Genomic DNA, 14779 nt, shown 5'->3' with positions numbered 1-14779 from the left:
AGGACCCAAGTGACCTTATTCCACTGGCTGTGAAGAGCCAGCTCTGATGGAGGCACCAAGGTACCTTCCCCAGCCTTCCCTAGGTTTGGACCCCATGCATCGGGGCCAGTGTGCATCCCCTAAGTGCTCAGGCTTACATGGGTTCTTGCTCTACTGCTTTCTTTTTCTTTCCTGAGACATCGCTACACAGTTTGGCCTTGAACTCATCAAGTTCTACTCTGTCTCCTAAGTTCGTGGATTAAGGCTCAAGTTGCTCCACTCTTTTGTAGTGAGCTGGAAGTAGCCCGTTCCTGCAGATGTCTGGCAGCATAGCACGAGCATTGCCCTAGGAAAGGCCCTTGAGAACTACCAGTAGCCATAGTCTTGGAGTGTCTGAGCATGCAGAAAGGGACCAGAGGGCACCGAAGCAGACAAGGGTAAGGAATCCATCAGAGACAGCAGCAGGGCACAGTGGGGAGAAATGGTATGAAGCCCTCCCATAGACAAGCACCAGTAGAACTAGAGATGCCTGCCAGGTTAACAGGACATGCTGCAGGCATGAGGTTAATAATCAGCCCCAAGGCAGGTGGGTCAGGCCTGCCACAGCAGTGAGGGTGGATTCAGGCTCACAGAAGTGGCTGGACCCTGGGCTGGATGGGTAGCAAGAAACAAGTGTAACTTCTTAAGAGAGGTAACGACACGGAGGGTGGGACATGCCAATCACTATGTTCTGTGGAGCTAGGCCGTGGGTGGGAGCTTAACTTGTGCCATGATAAGCTTTGTGGTATACACTCTACCTTTGTGAACAACCCTAAATTACACTGGGCCACTGTATAACAGCCAGCTCCCAATATTCCTAAAGTTCTTGTTATCTGTGTCTGCCAGATGTAGGAGGCAGACATACCATTAGATGGTTTTGAAGTGTCTGAGGGATGCGAGTGGCCTGCATTCCTTCATCTGCATTTGATGTGCAACAGTACCTGACCTGAAGTACCTGGATCTGGACCCAGCACCTGCACAGGCTCGTACTCTTGGACCACCACTGAGGGAAACGTCCTCAGGACAAGGTGGCTCATCTCCTACCTGCTTCCCCCTGTGGAGGGCCACAGCTGGTTATGGACAACTTTAGAAGTCTTGGGAGCTGACTGTTAGATACAGTGGTCATGGTCTAGTTTAAGTTTAGGATTGTCCACAAAGGTAGAGTTTATACCACAGAGATCACCACACAAATATAGCTCCCACACCCCAGCGCAGCTCTACATTTTACCAGAACATAGAGATATACACATAACAGTTATCTGGAAATAGGACAAAATTATACCACATTAAATAAAGACAGGCCAGCTAGGTGACTCAGCGAGTAAAACCACGTGCTATCCAAGCCTGACAGCCGGAGTTCAATCCTAGTAGAAAGCTTAACTCACCCCTGAAAGTCATTCTCGGGTTTCACGTGAACACCATGGCATGCGCCTGCTCACCGGCACACCAAGCATGCGCCTGTTCACTGCACATGCACACCATGCATGTACCTGATCACATGCCCCAATTAGTTAATTATTAAGTAATAGCCATGCTCAGTGGCAGTCTGCATATGGCTTACATCAGTGCAGAGGCCCAAGCCTAGAGATGCCTTCCCAGCAGGACTAGTCTTGATGGTTTGAGTGGCACATTCTCGACGGACATTTTAATTTTCATTCATGTGATCATATATAGCACAATTGTATATGTATGATGAATGCATTCACATACAAGTGAGACAAATGCAGTTAGGCATAATTGCACACACATAGGTAACACAATGCACATGAACATGGGCATATGTACTCAGGTACACACACACACACACCTGGAATATACAACCCTACAACAAGGACATGAGAGCTTTCTCACTCCCACCACCACATATGTGTGGCTTCTCTCTAATTAAAATGAGGTTCCCAGCCCCTACTACATACCTGAGGCCAGGGGCTCCCCGTTTACATGGTAGCAGGCAGGACGACTGCAGTGCTCATGGGTCGCAGGAACTCTATGCTGCCCGTTGACCCCTAATAATTCCGGCAGCCTCGCTTAGCCTGACCCAGCCCCAGCCGGACAAGTCACTCCCACTAAGTCACCTCAGAGCCTGGACTTAGAGGCTGAACTAAGCTGGGTGGCCTGAACACGTGGAGAGGTGCTGGTGATACTCCAGGGCAAAGACTGTCTCATGGCGTCAACCCAGGGTGATCACACATACGCCTTAAAACAGAACTTACCGCAGTGCCGTTGTTGTCCCGGAAGACATCCTGGTTGAAGTAGTCGAAGAGCTTCTTTTCCAACTGGAGCACGACCTGCAGGGTCAGAGATGCCTTAGTGCCCTGTACAACCCCATTCTGCAGGCCAGGTGTGGTTAGTGGCGCCCACCCTTAGTCATGGGCCACTTACCTTCCGGTCATTGTCTGACTCCCGAAATATCAACTTTACAACTTCATTGGTATCAGCAGCGCGGACTGTCTGCATTGTGGCCTTTGTGCAGAGTGTCTGCAAAAACGGAAAGGATGCTGAGTCCCAGTCTCTCCACCCATGTCCCTAGGGGGCATCACCCAGGGCCCACAATCAAGTTTCCCAGGGTCACCAATGGGACGGGAAGGAGATCAGGGCAGACGGACACAGAGGATTCACATCCAATCTAGGAGTTTAGCCTGCAGTCCTTGTGAGCTCTTCCTCAGGAGGCCACCCACCAGACTACAAGGTCCTGGCTGAGCGTCCATTAGCTCGTGGTGCAGCACAGATGGAGTATACTCACACTTGCACAAAAAGCAAGGCTTGGTTAGCAGTGCCCACACTAGGCAGCAAGTTGAATCCTTCAGCAGGGCTGCCCCTTGCTGTTGTGGGTTGCCCTGAGCCTCCCCCTGCTCAGTGGGTCAGGCTAAGGCTATCAAGCTGTAGTATGTGTCATGGCATGGGGCACTAAGCCTGTAGGTCCAGGGGTGGATAGTCAAAATGTCAATAGAATCTCAGGAGACTCTGATGATAAGCCCTAGGCTCTGGAGAGGAGTCAGGAGAACTGAGGGCAGCGGGTAACAAGGACATGACAAGACATAAAGTCTGCAGTTGCTCAGCCAGCCTGATCCACCAAAGGAAGGGTGGCTATGGGATGACCACCAACCTTGTTGCATGCTTGGCTGTGCTGTCTTTGATGGTCCTGGGCCAAAAGCAACCAGCCAGAGCACTGCTTGATAATTAAGTTCCTGTCTGTTGGATACAGGCAGGAAGGGGTCAAGAAGCTCACTCCCCACAAAGCAGGACAAAGTTTGGGCTGCCCCTCCATCCCACCAGGCACAGGAGCCACATCCTCACATACACCCCAATACATAGAGCGCAGGGGCCTAAAACTAACAAGGAGGATGAAAACACTTACACAAATGACAAGGCAGCACAAGACTCCTAGAGACAACTGCAAAACACCTATTGGACGAATGAAGGCTCGAGTAACTGCCTCCTGCCTTGATGGAGAAGATGAAGGGAGTGGCTACTCTCCAGGCCAACAGGTCAGGTATACAAAATATATTTAAACAACCAAGTCAAACAGAAAGCAAGAACCTTGTCACCTAGGCTGAGATTATAGAAAGAGCTAATTGGGGCAACTGACAGCCCACAACTAGGCCATATATAAAAGAAACTTATTTAAAAACAAACAAACAAACAAACAAACAAAGAGAATGGATTTTAGTTAAAGAGAGAGCAGTTTACTGGGAGTATCTGATCTCCGTAGGGCAGGATCCCTTGGGGGTCTATACTGAAAGTATCCCAGAGAGCTGCTTAAGCTCAGGACTCTGCAGCCTCATTCCTGCCTGGGGCCCACTGAAGTACCAGACACCATTGGGCACAAATCCCTAGGTGCTCCTAGGCAGCTGTGCCAACATAGCACCTATCCTATAGGTAGATCGGGATAAGGGGTGAAAAGAGCCAGCCCTACGAGTGGCAAAACTCAGTTCAAACCTGACACTCCCAAAACACACTCCAGGCCAGGCCATTGACATTCAGGGCACAGATCAGCTAACCCAGCCAAGCCCCTAAAGTGGCTTTTGGACTCTGTGTCACAAATCAGTCTGGCTCCCTTGGAACTGTGGAGGATTAGGACAAGTACCCAAACAACCAGGGGCATCAAGGCCACCCAGCCCCCTGCACCCCATGGAGGTCCTGGCCCATCCTGATGCTAATGCGCTTAAGTGGCTTAAGCTGCTTTCTATGAATGGGGAAAGGCTCTGGGTGGGGGCAGGCAGAGGGCCATTGTGGCCACTGCAGGACGGTTCAGGAAATTCATAGTTGTGTCTCCTTGAAGGCATCTGCCCTCAACTGTTAAAACCCTGCTTTATCTCACCAAGCTGGCAGCTCCCAAAGGACCAACATCTGAAGGTCCCCAGAGCTGTGCAAGGGCCCGCCACCCCGCCCCTTTCTCCCACATCCCTTCCCATGAAGCCTCCCCATTCACAGGTTGTAAAGGCTCCATCAGGAATGAGCAGGCAAAGCGGCCTTCTCTTGGCCTTTCAAGCCCGGGAAGTCGTGACCACTCATGCAGAAAGCTGCCAGGCCCAGCCTTTCCGGCTCAACCTAAGGAAGGGATTTTACTCTTTTGAAAGGAGAAGAAATACCCCAAATGCTATTTTTAAAAAGCCATCTAAGATCTATTTTTATCACCAATGGCTGCATCACATGGCAAAAGAAGAGGTGGCTTAACTCTCAAAGATCGTTTTGTCTCCTGGAATATGCTCGAATCACCCATGTGCCAAGGATGTTCACCTGCCATTTCTGGTTTCTTCTTGCTTAGACAGGTACCAAAGCATGATGCCTAGTCTGGCGTCCCCAAGCCCGGGATACTGATGACAGCAGCAGACAGCTGCTTTTTGTGCTATCAAACCACACGATTTTTACAGCTCATTAGATTTGCACAAAGCTACCCAGTAATCAGATGCCCTCATGTGCATGCAGGCCTTGGTCAACTCATCACAGGGACTAAATCTGTTCATTCCCTTCCACTCAGCTGTCACCAACACTGCTCACAGACATCAAAACTCTATTAAGGACAAATAGCCTGTTGGTCTTAACAGAAGACCAAGTCTTTCAGATGTAATGTTAGTCTGTTTAGAAAAAGCAAAATTTACCCATGCTTTTTTAAAAAAAAAAAAACAAACTTTGACATCTATATTCTATCTATCTATCTATCTATCTATCTATCTATCTATCTATCTATCTATCTATCTACTTATCTACCTACCTACCTATCTATCTATTTATCTATCTAGTGAGATGGAGGTCTCTCTATTACATAGATCTCTGGCTGTCCTGGATATTAAAGTATAGACCAGGCCTGGCTTGAATGCTGAGAACTGCCTGCCTCTCTCTGCAAAAACAAACAAACAAACATCTTTTTTAAATGACATTTATCAACTTGTGCGTGTGTACACGTGAGTAGGTGTGTGTGTCACTGTGTACATGTGGAGATCAAAGACCAGCTTTTGGGAGTCAGGTCTCTTCTTCTACCATTTGTGTCCCTGGGATGAACTCAGGTCATCAGCCATAGTGGCCAAGCCCCCTTTCCCACTGAGCCATCTCACTGCTCCTTACCTGCGCTTTTTGACACACAGGTATACCTGGGGCTAGACAGTGACAGCCAGCCTCAGCAGGCCTCCAACCTCAGAATAATCAGATTCCAGCCCAAACAAGGCTCTTCTCACACCTTTTCCTTACAGGGCAAGGGAAGGTGCAGCTATCTCACAAGGAGATGACTTCTCATGCCCAGGACAACCTTCCCATGTCCTCTAGACACTTTAGAGTCTGCTTTTGTAACCTGAGGAGGTTTTCAGCATGCTTGCAATTTTGGTAGGTAATTTTTTAAACTTTTTAAAAATTAGATATTTTCTTCATTTATATTTCAAATGCTATCCCGAAAGTCCCCTATACCCCCCCACCCCGCCCTGCTCCCCTACCCACCCACTCCCACTTCATGGCCCTGGTGTTCCCCTGTACTGGGGCATATAAAGTTTGCAAGACCAAGGGGCCTCTCTTCCCAATGATGGCCAACTAGGCCATCTTCAGCTACATTTGCAGCTAGAGACACGAGCTCTGGGGGTACTGGTTAGTTCATATTGTTGTTCCACCTATAGGGTTGCAGACCCCTTCATCTCCTTGGGTACTTTCTCTAGCTCCTCTATTGGGGGCCCTGTGTTCCACCTAATAGATGACTGTGAGCATCCACTTCTGTATTTGCCAGGCACTGGCATAGCCTCATAAGAGGCAGCTATATCAGGGTCCTTTCAGCAAAATCTTGCTGGCATATGCAATAGTGTCTGTGTTTGGCCCCACCCGGGGATCCATCCCATAATCAGCCACCAAACGCAGACACTATTGCATATGCCAGATAATTTTGATAATGGTGCTTGAGGGACATTGTGAAAACACATAAAGAGATTTTTAAACCTTTCTATCAGCAATGGAATCTAAATAAGGCAGCTCTAAGCTCAGTGTGAGTGCATCTACCGGGCTGCCCGCTAGCCCTTCCCTAGCTACTAAGCTGCAGAACTCAAATCAAGCCCCATTGCAGCTTCTCTGCAGTATCTAACACACCTGCTTCCAAAACCAACAGAGCTCTCTCAAAAGCATATTAGCGCATGCTGGCAGCAGCTAAGAGTCCAGCCTCCATCTGGAACTGCCTTCACTGGACAGGTTCCTCTCTGTGTCTTGCCACGGCAAATGGTGAGCTCCCCAGGCTGGGTTTCAAAAGGTGTGGATAGCCCTGAGCTAGGCAGAGACTCCTGGGTCAAGTTTCAGCACCGCTCTCTGTTGGTCTCTGGTGCTAGGGCTGGAGATGGGCCCTGTGTCCATCATTCACCTGGACGTGTGGCATAAGCCTCCTTGCCACACTGTGGGTTTTTCAGAAAGCCGGGTGGTCCCAGCACTTTAAAAGTGACCGGGTATCAGGCAGGTAGCTAATGAGCTTCTTGGAGAATTAAGAGATTGTTAGAGAAAAGCAGATAGGGGTTGGGGGAGGACCCTAGCCTGAACAAGGTAGGCCGGCTTTCTGCAGAAGTTTGAGTGCAAAGACAGAGCCTTTGGGAATCAGGGAGAGTCTCAAGGGAGCCCTGTCTGTAGACTGAGACAATGGGACTGAGGTAAGGGAACACTGATATGGGAAGGATGAAGGGTGATAAAGGAAGGGTGAAGCAGAGAGCTAGCATGGAAAGCAGCTGCACCAGGACTGAACTGAGAGGTGATGGGTACAATCATGGGATGGAGCACGGATGTGGGGCGTATCCTCCACTGCTCATGAGAGGCCAGAATAGAAACAGGGGTATACACAACGGCTGGGACCCAGGGGCCTTCTCACTCCTCAGAGGCAGAGAAAATTCAAAGGTGTCTCCAACTTGCCTCTTTTGTTCACCAAGGAGGTACACAGTGAGTGCATTTATGTTAAAGCTACTCCTCATGGCGCATGGGCAGCATGCCTTTTGCCATTGCCCCGTCCCTAAGGCCTGAGACACTCAACTTCAACCTCCATCTGCAGTTGGGACCAAGCTCCACTTTGTGGGTGCCCAGCTTGGATTGCAAGATGTGTAGCTCCAGGGATAACTTGGGTTTCTGGCCTGAGGGCACCTCCAAGGCAGGAGTAGTTAACATCATATTGTGTTAGATCCTGCTGAAGGTCTCCCCATGCTGAGGATCCAGCTCTGGGAGCCCTAACTAATGTGTAGGAAGCATCCAGACAAAACAGACAAAACAGGATTTGGTGTCCCGGTTAGAAAGGCCTCCAGCGTCAGCAGGCCCAGGAATACCAATTTCTATATGGTGATGTGCTCTGTATGGTGATGTGCTCTGTATGGTGGTGTGCTCTGTATGGTGGTGTGCTCTGTATGGTGGTGTGCTCTGTATGGTGGTGTGCTCTGTATGGTGGTGTGCTCTGTATGGTGGTGTGCTCTGTATGGTGGTGTGCTCTGTATGGTGGTGTGCTCTGTATGGTGGTGTGCTCTGTATGGTGGTGTGCTCTGTATGGTGGTGTGCTCTGTATGGTGGTGTGCTCTGTATGGTGATGTGCTCTGTATGGTGGTGTGCTCTGTATGGTGGTGTGCTCTGTATGGTGGTGTGCTCTGTATGGTGGTGTGCTCTGTATGGTGGTGTGCTCTGTATGGTGGTGTGCTCTGTATGGTGGTGTGCTCTGTATGGTGGTGTGCTCTGTATGGTGGTGTGCTCTGTATGGTGGTGTGCTCTGTATGGTGGTGTGCTCTGTATGGTGATGTGCTCTGTATGGTGGTGTGCTCTGTATGGTGATGTGCTCTGTATGGTGATGTGCTCTGTATGGTGATGTGCTCTGTATGGTGATGTGCTCTGACCCCAGATTCTTAACTGGTGATGGCTTTATTCTGTTTTTATTGAAAATTCACATAATGACATAATGGTACATTCTGACCATGGTTTTCCCTCCCCCATACCCTCTCGGATACTTTCTGCCTCCTTACCCACCCAATTCTACACCTTCTTTTTCTCTCTCTCTTTAGAAGACAAACAGGAAAAAAAGAGCAAACAAATCAGAATAAGAAATGAAAAAGGATAAGAAACACAAACACATCCACAAAAACAAAACCCATAAAAAGACAAAATTAGAAACTATAATATACAAACAAAAGATCAATAAGACAAATAATCAAACAAAGCTATATGAGACAAAAAAGTCTACAAAAACACTGCTGAGTTTATTTTGTGTTGGCCATCTACTGCTGGGCATGAGGCCTACCTTGAAGTGTGGTTTGTACACTCGGTGAGACGCCATCGGAGAGAACTAAGTTCCCCCTGCAAACAGTATGCCAACTGGAGAGAGCTTCTTGGTTAAGGAAGGAGCTCATGTCCACGTTCCCATCTCGTGCTGGGACCCTGTCAGGCTTGAGAGTGTGCCGGTCCTGTGCATACTAACCAGTAAAGGTGTTTATTTGGAGACAGGGTCTCTCTACATAGCCCTGGCTGTCCTAGAACTGACCCTGTAGACCAGGCTGGCCTCAAACTCATAGAGACCCACCTGCCTCTGCCTCTGCCTCTCTGCCTCTCTGCCTCTCTGCCTCTCTGCGCCTCTGCCTCTGCCTCTGCCTCTCTGCCTCTGGAGTGGTGAGATTTAAGGTGTGCGCCATTACAGCCCACTGTGGCTGTATGTTTGTTTGTCAAACTCATAGAGACCCACCTGCCTCTGCCTCTCTGCGCCTCTGCCTCTGCCTCTGCCTCTCTGCCTCTGGAGTGGTGAGATTTAAGGTGTGCGCCATCACAGCCCACTGTGGCTGTATGTTTGTTACTCAGACCAGGATATCTGTTGATGGCAAGATGCAAAAACTTCTCAGGATGGGTGCCTATCCCTTGGTGGCATCCAGGGTTCCCTGGCATCTCTGCAGAGGGATGAGACATCCCAGGACTGATCCTGCCTGGGCAGGGAAGGAACTCTTTGAGGGGATAGAGATCCTAGTCCTCAGCCAGGGCTTAAGCCAACCAACTACAGGCATCGATACCTGCAGTCCCCAGAAGATGTGGGAGGGGGAGCACAACCAGTGTGAGCTTGTCACTGGGCTTGCTTGCCAGGGCACAACATCTCTCAGAATTTGTCCCAGGGGAGACAAGGACAGATTGGTGGACAGCTCTGGACCTTGCAAAACCACCAGGCAGTCCATTGTCCAGCCCAGGACTGTGCTCTGGGAGGGGTTGACGCCTCCATTGTCTAAGGTAGCCTGTCACTCACCAGTAGCTGCACAAAGCTATGGGGGCAAGGTTTAATCCTGACTTTAGTCAGCAGATGAAAACCAGAGGCCAGATGTCCTTTGGCTGCTTAAAAACTCAGAGCCTCCTGGCCTTGCTTTTTTTTTTTTTTTTTTTTTTGCTTTTTTTTTTTTTTTTTGCTTTTGCTTTTGCTTTTGCTTTGCTTTCCTTCAAGGGAGCTTGTGGGGTAGGGGGTCAAGAGTTAATCACAATGCAGTGCCCCCACCCCCAAACATCATGGGCAGCAAGAGAGCCACTCTAGGGCAGAATTGGAGTTAAATCACCCCGAGAGGACTAGGCACCCCTCTCACCCCAAGTGGAACCTGAAGAGAATCATGCCTGCAACTCCACTGCAGGACCCAGGAGACCAGGGCTTCAGTGCATCCTCCATGGGCAAGCAGAGCCAGTTTCCAGGCTTCTTTGATGCAGATATTGGCTGCTCTGCCAACCAGCAAAGCTGTCAGGCCAAGGGAGGGAAGACAGCGCTCAGACCTAACCAGGCTGCTTCTTAGATTTGAGGGCCACACAGGGAACAAACAGAGGTAAAAACAACTGAAAACTGCAATGTCGAAGTAAGCTCACTCCTGGAAGCTGTGACCTCACAGGACCCTGCGGGTACGCTCCTAAGGCAGCATCCCCAGCCTGCCCAAGATGGCTTGGATGGAGCAGCACAGGCAGGGCAGCTGCAACTCCACCTTTGTGGAATCCATCTAGCCACTTGGGTGGCCAAGACCTCCAGATTCCCCTGAGTGAGCCTTGCTTGGCTCTTCTGCTTTATCTCCTATGGCACAGCCAGTCTATGCCACTAAAAACCAGGCAGCTCTGGTTCTCACAGTGGTGGGGACAGCCATCTGTTGGCAACCTCAGGCTAGCTTCCTGCTATCCTCATTCGAGGTGCTCTGGCATGGTCATACCAAATTCCAGAGGCTTCTCCATGGATGGTGTCAGACAGTAGGATGACTGGTTCTGTGTTGTAACTAGAAGTCTGTCTGCACACAAGCAGCTAGTGGCCTCCTGCTCTTGGAAATGGTGCCTGACTCACAGGCACATGGGCTGCCTGGCACTATGGGCTTTGCGTGTGCCTATGAATGAGGAGGGAAAGAAGGAAAGTGGGGTTGCTGGGAGGAAGGCATGGAGCTCAGGCTGGACCAACTCAGGTAGAGTGTGGGTGCTTGCCCCTCACATGGGCCTGTCTTTGCTTACTGCAGGCAACAGCTGCTGGGTGGGCTTAGAGATACATCTTACCAAGTTTTCATGTCCATCCTCTAAACATGACCCTGTTCCTGAGCCTTTATTCCTCTGACAACTTCATGCAAGAAAACATGCAGACCCTCTGATAGCGTGAAATCAGGGACAAAGGCCTGGGGACAAAGGGGTGAGGGGTGGTTGTGGCTGTGGCTGACCAAATTTCAGCCACACACAGATGTTCCTAGGAATGTTTGAAAGCCAATGCTTTAAAAAGAAATGAGCCTTAAAAGAGTGCCTTCAGCAGTGAGGTGGAAGGCCAGTCCCAGCAGCATGCTACAGGATCCTGTCAGGACCAGAGCCACATTACAAGTTTTAGTGATGAGCTGTACTGGGCCCTCACATCCATGTGAACTGTGTGCCTCACACCAGTCTGTTCTCTATGTCCTAGATGAATTGTGTTTCACAGTACTACAGTTTACTGACATTTGAGCCACAATCTTCAAGACTTCCAACAACAGTGGTAACTAACGGCATGGAAACCATGTAGAAATTCTGTCTGGGTTCAGGCAACAATTAAATCACATTTAGCTACCGAGGGGCAGCATTTCAGATCAAGTGGGGCAGGGCAGGGAGTGAACCTGCGCCAGCTGCCTCCCACTGTGCTATGACTGGGGCAGCAACTCTGAGAAAAGCTTGAACTCCTGGGCAAAGTGATAGAGCCCCATGGTGCTGGCATAGAAGACACAGGGACACAGAACTGCTTGTGTCAAGTGAGGCTCCCCTAACTCTGCCCACACATGCTGTCACTCACAAGACTCCCTTCAGCATCCAGATTCAGTTACAAATATGGTGCCTATATCCCATCTCATCGGAACTCTAATCCGTCAGTGCCACTGTTGGCTGGGGGACACGGACAGGAGGGCACCTGCAGGTGCTCAGTGCAGCTGACCTGGGAACAAGCTTCCTCATGAAACCTGAGCTGTGCTGATCACTTGCCTTCCTAGCCTCTGCCTGCTCTGCAGGTGACTGTCAATCTCTCTGACCACACAGCCTCTGCACAGGGGGCCCACAGGGTCAGAAGGCACAGCCGGCAGGGCACAGGTCAGGAACAATGAAGGCTCTGCTTTCACTGTGGGTGACTTGTAGGTATGAAGGGTTTGGAAGAACCCTGAACAAGAAAACTTCTTTCTGGTTTAAACAACTAAAGTCCATATGATGAGCCTGGACCACTCTAGGCAGCCAGCCAGAGAGTAGCTGATGTGGGGCAAGAAGCACCTTGTATATAGGTGTAGCCAGGACCTAGACAAGAGCATGTGAGCCTATGACACACACGCTCCTCCCAGGAATGGTAGTCACACACAGTGCAGAAGATACCCGTCCTGGTTCAATCTTCTTTCCATCTCAGGCTTTTAGTCAATTTCAGTCAGGGAAATAGACAGAGCATGGGCCAGCTTCTAGCCAGACTGAGGTAAGGACTCCTACCAAGTGTTCCGAGGCACACTGACAGTTCTATGCAGATGTCCCTTGAAACATATCAAAGGTCAGTCCTTACCACTAAGCTCACATTTTGATGTTTCTGAAATGCAGAATTGACCCAGAGAATAACCGTCATATAGGTTAAAGATAGTTCTCTTAGAATACTGAATATTAATATAAATTCAAATTCTACTACTGCTCTTAAATTAACAGAACAGTTTTCCTTGGAGTATTTCCTTGGCAATATTAACCAAAAAGGTCCCCCACTGCTGCTGCCGATGCAGGCTGCTTAGACACTGTAAGCCTGTGAGCCAAGCATTTCAGATCCAGAATGCCCTTGTCTCACCAAAAAAAACAAAAAACAAAAAACAAAAAACAAAAAACAAAAAACAAAAAACAGTGGATGAAGCTCTAGGTTTAGATGCAGGCCACTGTGAAACAGTCACTAGGGATTTAAATGTTAACTTGTCATAGACCTCATAGTCTGCCACAGTCCGGGCTAGCCACCTGAATTTAAAAGCACAAACAAGCATTGTCTAACCATTCCTTGGCAGCTAGTGTCTATGGGCACTGTTTCAAATCTTATCATGGAGAAGAAAATAAGGGTTATTGGCAGGTCACTCAACTGATAGCTCCAAGATGGAAACAGGTGATTTTAAAACTTGCATTTATCACATGAAGATAATATCCTGACAAATCTCTGACATAAACTGCACCCCAATTGGAGTCAGCACACATATAAGAGATGCTCATCTTGACTGCTGCTCTATGCCCTTTGTGGCAGAGAACAGGGTCCTAAATCCATAGGACACCACATGGAGAAGGCACTGCCATACTTACAGATGTAAAAGCCACCACAGAGCTGGTAAGGATAAATCTGCACCAGGTCGAATTGTGTCTGACAAATACTTGTGACTAAATGGCACATATAGACAGTACTGAATTCACCCTGCCAACCCTTCTTATCTTGGACACACACACATACACACACACACACACACACACACACACACACACACACACCTTCTCGATGTTAGCCCTGCTACATCCCCATCTCCCTTGAAGTTGAGGTAGGAGTCAGTGGGTGTCTTGTCCCATAGGGAAGCTGTTCTGTGGCCAGATCCGCAACCAGCACTGCAGTCACTGCTGTAGTTGTGGCAGCTCAGGCTCCCAAGGCCACATCTATAGCCTCTCAGGTGCCTAGGGAAGCCCAGCACATAAAGCACCCACACCTGAGTGTCCCATAGCTCTCAATAGCCCAAGTGTGCGTCACTGAGTGGGGAGGCAAAGCACAGGGAGTGGACTGGTGGCTATAGGACTGTGGGCAGCTGCTCAGTCCACCCTCAGTGAGGCCAGCAGTTCAGACTGACTCAGCAAAACCAGGGACAGGATTTTATAAGATTGCCTAAGCTTTTTAGATTGGGTTCTACCTGACACAGGAGGCCTACTGTAGGTCACAGGGCTGGGCAAAAGGCCCACTGTGCAAAGTTCACCTTACAGAATCAGCAACGGATGCTGTTTGGGGAGCTGTCTATCAGTACCCACAGAGGCCTGTCCAGTCTCCTTCTCCTTGCTGGACAGTGGCAGCTACTCATCTAAAACAGAGCATCACAAACAGCCTGTCATCTCTTCTCCCAAAACGGCTTGCCTTGCAGCAGCTGGTGCTTGTGTCCAGGTTATTAGTGGCACTGAGTGACTTGTTCATCCCACCTAGGTAGGACAGGACCTACTTTTATAAGAGTATAGGCACAAGCTGAGACTCACACAATTTGTGTGAGCACCCACAGCCCAGAAGTATCTCACAAGATTGTGTAAGCCCCTGTGGCTTACACTCTGTCTTGGCTGGGGCTAGACCTGCAGCAGGACTCCTTCCAGATGCCCCAAGCTCACACAGCTGGAAAGCAGAGAAAGCAGAGCACAGAGTTCCCACAGGTCTTCGGAGCTGCAGCAGGTCATGAGTACGCAGCCAAACAGCTTCTTGATCAGTGAGTCAAAGACCTAGCTACTCTAATAGAATCTTGAGATAGTAAAACAGTAGAATCACTGGCTAATTAAAGTATTCAAATTGATCTTTGTAGAAGTAAATACTCTGAATATGAAATCTAAATTCTTGTTATGATTTGCTGCAGTACAGCTGATGTTGTCAACCTTATTCAGGAATGGTCCGACCTGAGGTCTCCATCTGAAGTCATTAAACATCTAACGATGTTAATTAGGAGTTCTGTTGCCGCCATTATTTTTCAAAGCCCTCAAGTTGGGTGGTACTTTGTGTGCACCCTCTTTGAGGCCCAGGCTTTCTGTCACTTGAGTGCTCAGTCCTCTGCCCGCAAAGGAAGAACAAAATGCCCACTTGGGCTCGAGGGAGCCCTAG

The 14779-nt window shown here is 49.2% G+C and overlaps 1 protein-coding gene across 5 annotated transcripts in view; it reads right to left on the bottom strand.

The window, feature by feature from the left end:
• Positions 1-14779, bottom strand: part of Inpp5a (inositol polyphosphate-5-phosphatase A) — a 190579-nt gene that overhangs the window by 18283 nt on the left and 157517 nt on the right. For all 5 annotated transcript variants that reach the window (XM_030242333.1, NM_001127363.1, NM_183144.3 and 2 more), the window contains exons 10-11: positions 2401-2496; positions 2232-2306 (exon numbers count right to left, since the gene is read on the bottom strand). In XM_030242333.1, coding sequence (XP_030098193.1) covers positions 2232-2306; positions 2401-2496 — 171 coding nt within the window. The remainder of the gene's footprint in view (positions 1-2231; positions 2307-2400; positions 2497-14779) is intronic.

This window comes from Mus musculus, chromosome 7 (genome assembly GCF_000001635.26).
Source record: "Mus musculus strain C57BL/6J chromosome 7, GRCm38.p6 C57BL/6J".
Taxonomy (NCBI): domain Eukaryota; kingdom Metazoa; phylum Chordata; class Mammalia; order Rodentia; family Muridae; genus Mus; species Mus musculus.
The sequence above is the reverse complement of the archived record's forward strand: the minus strand, read 5'-3'. Positions and strand labels throughout refer to the sequence as shown.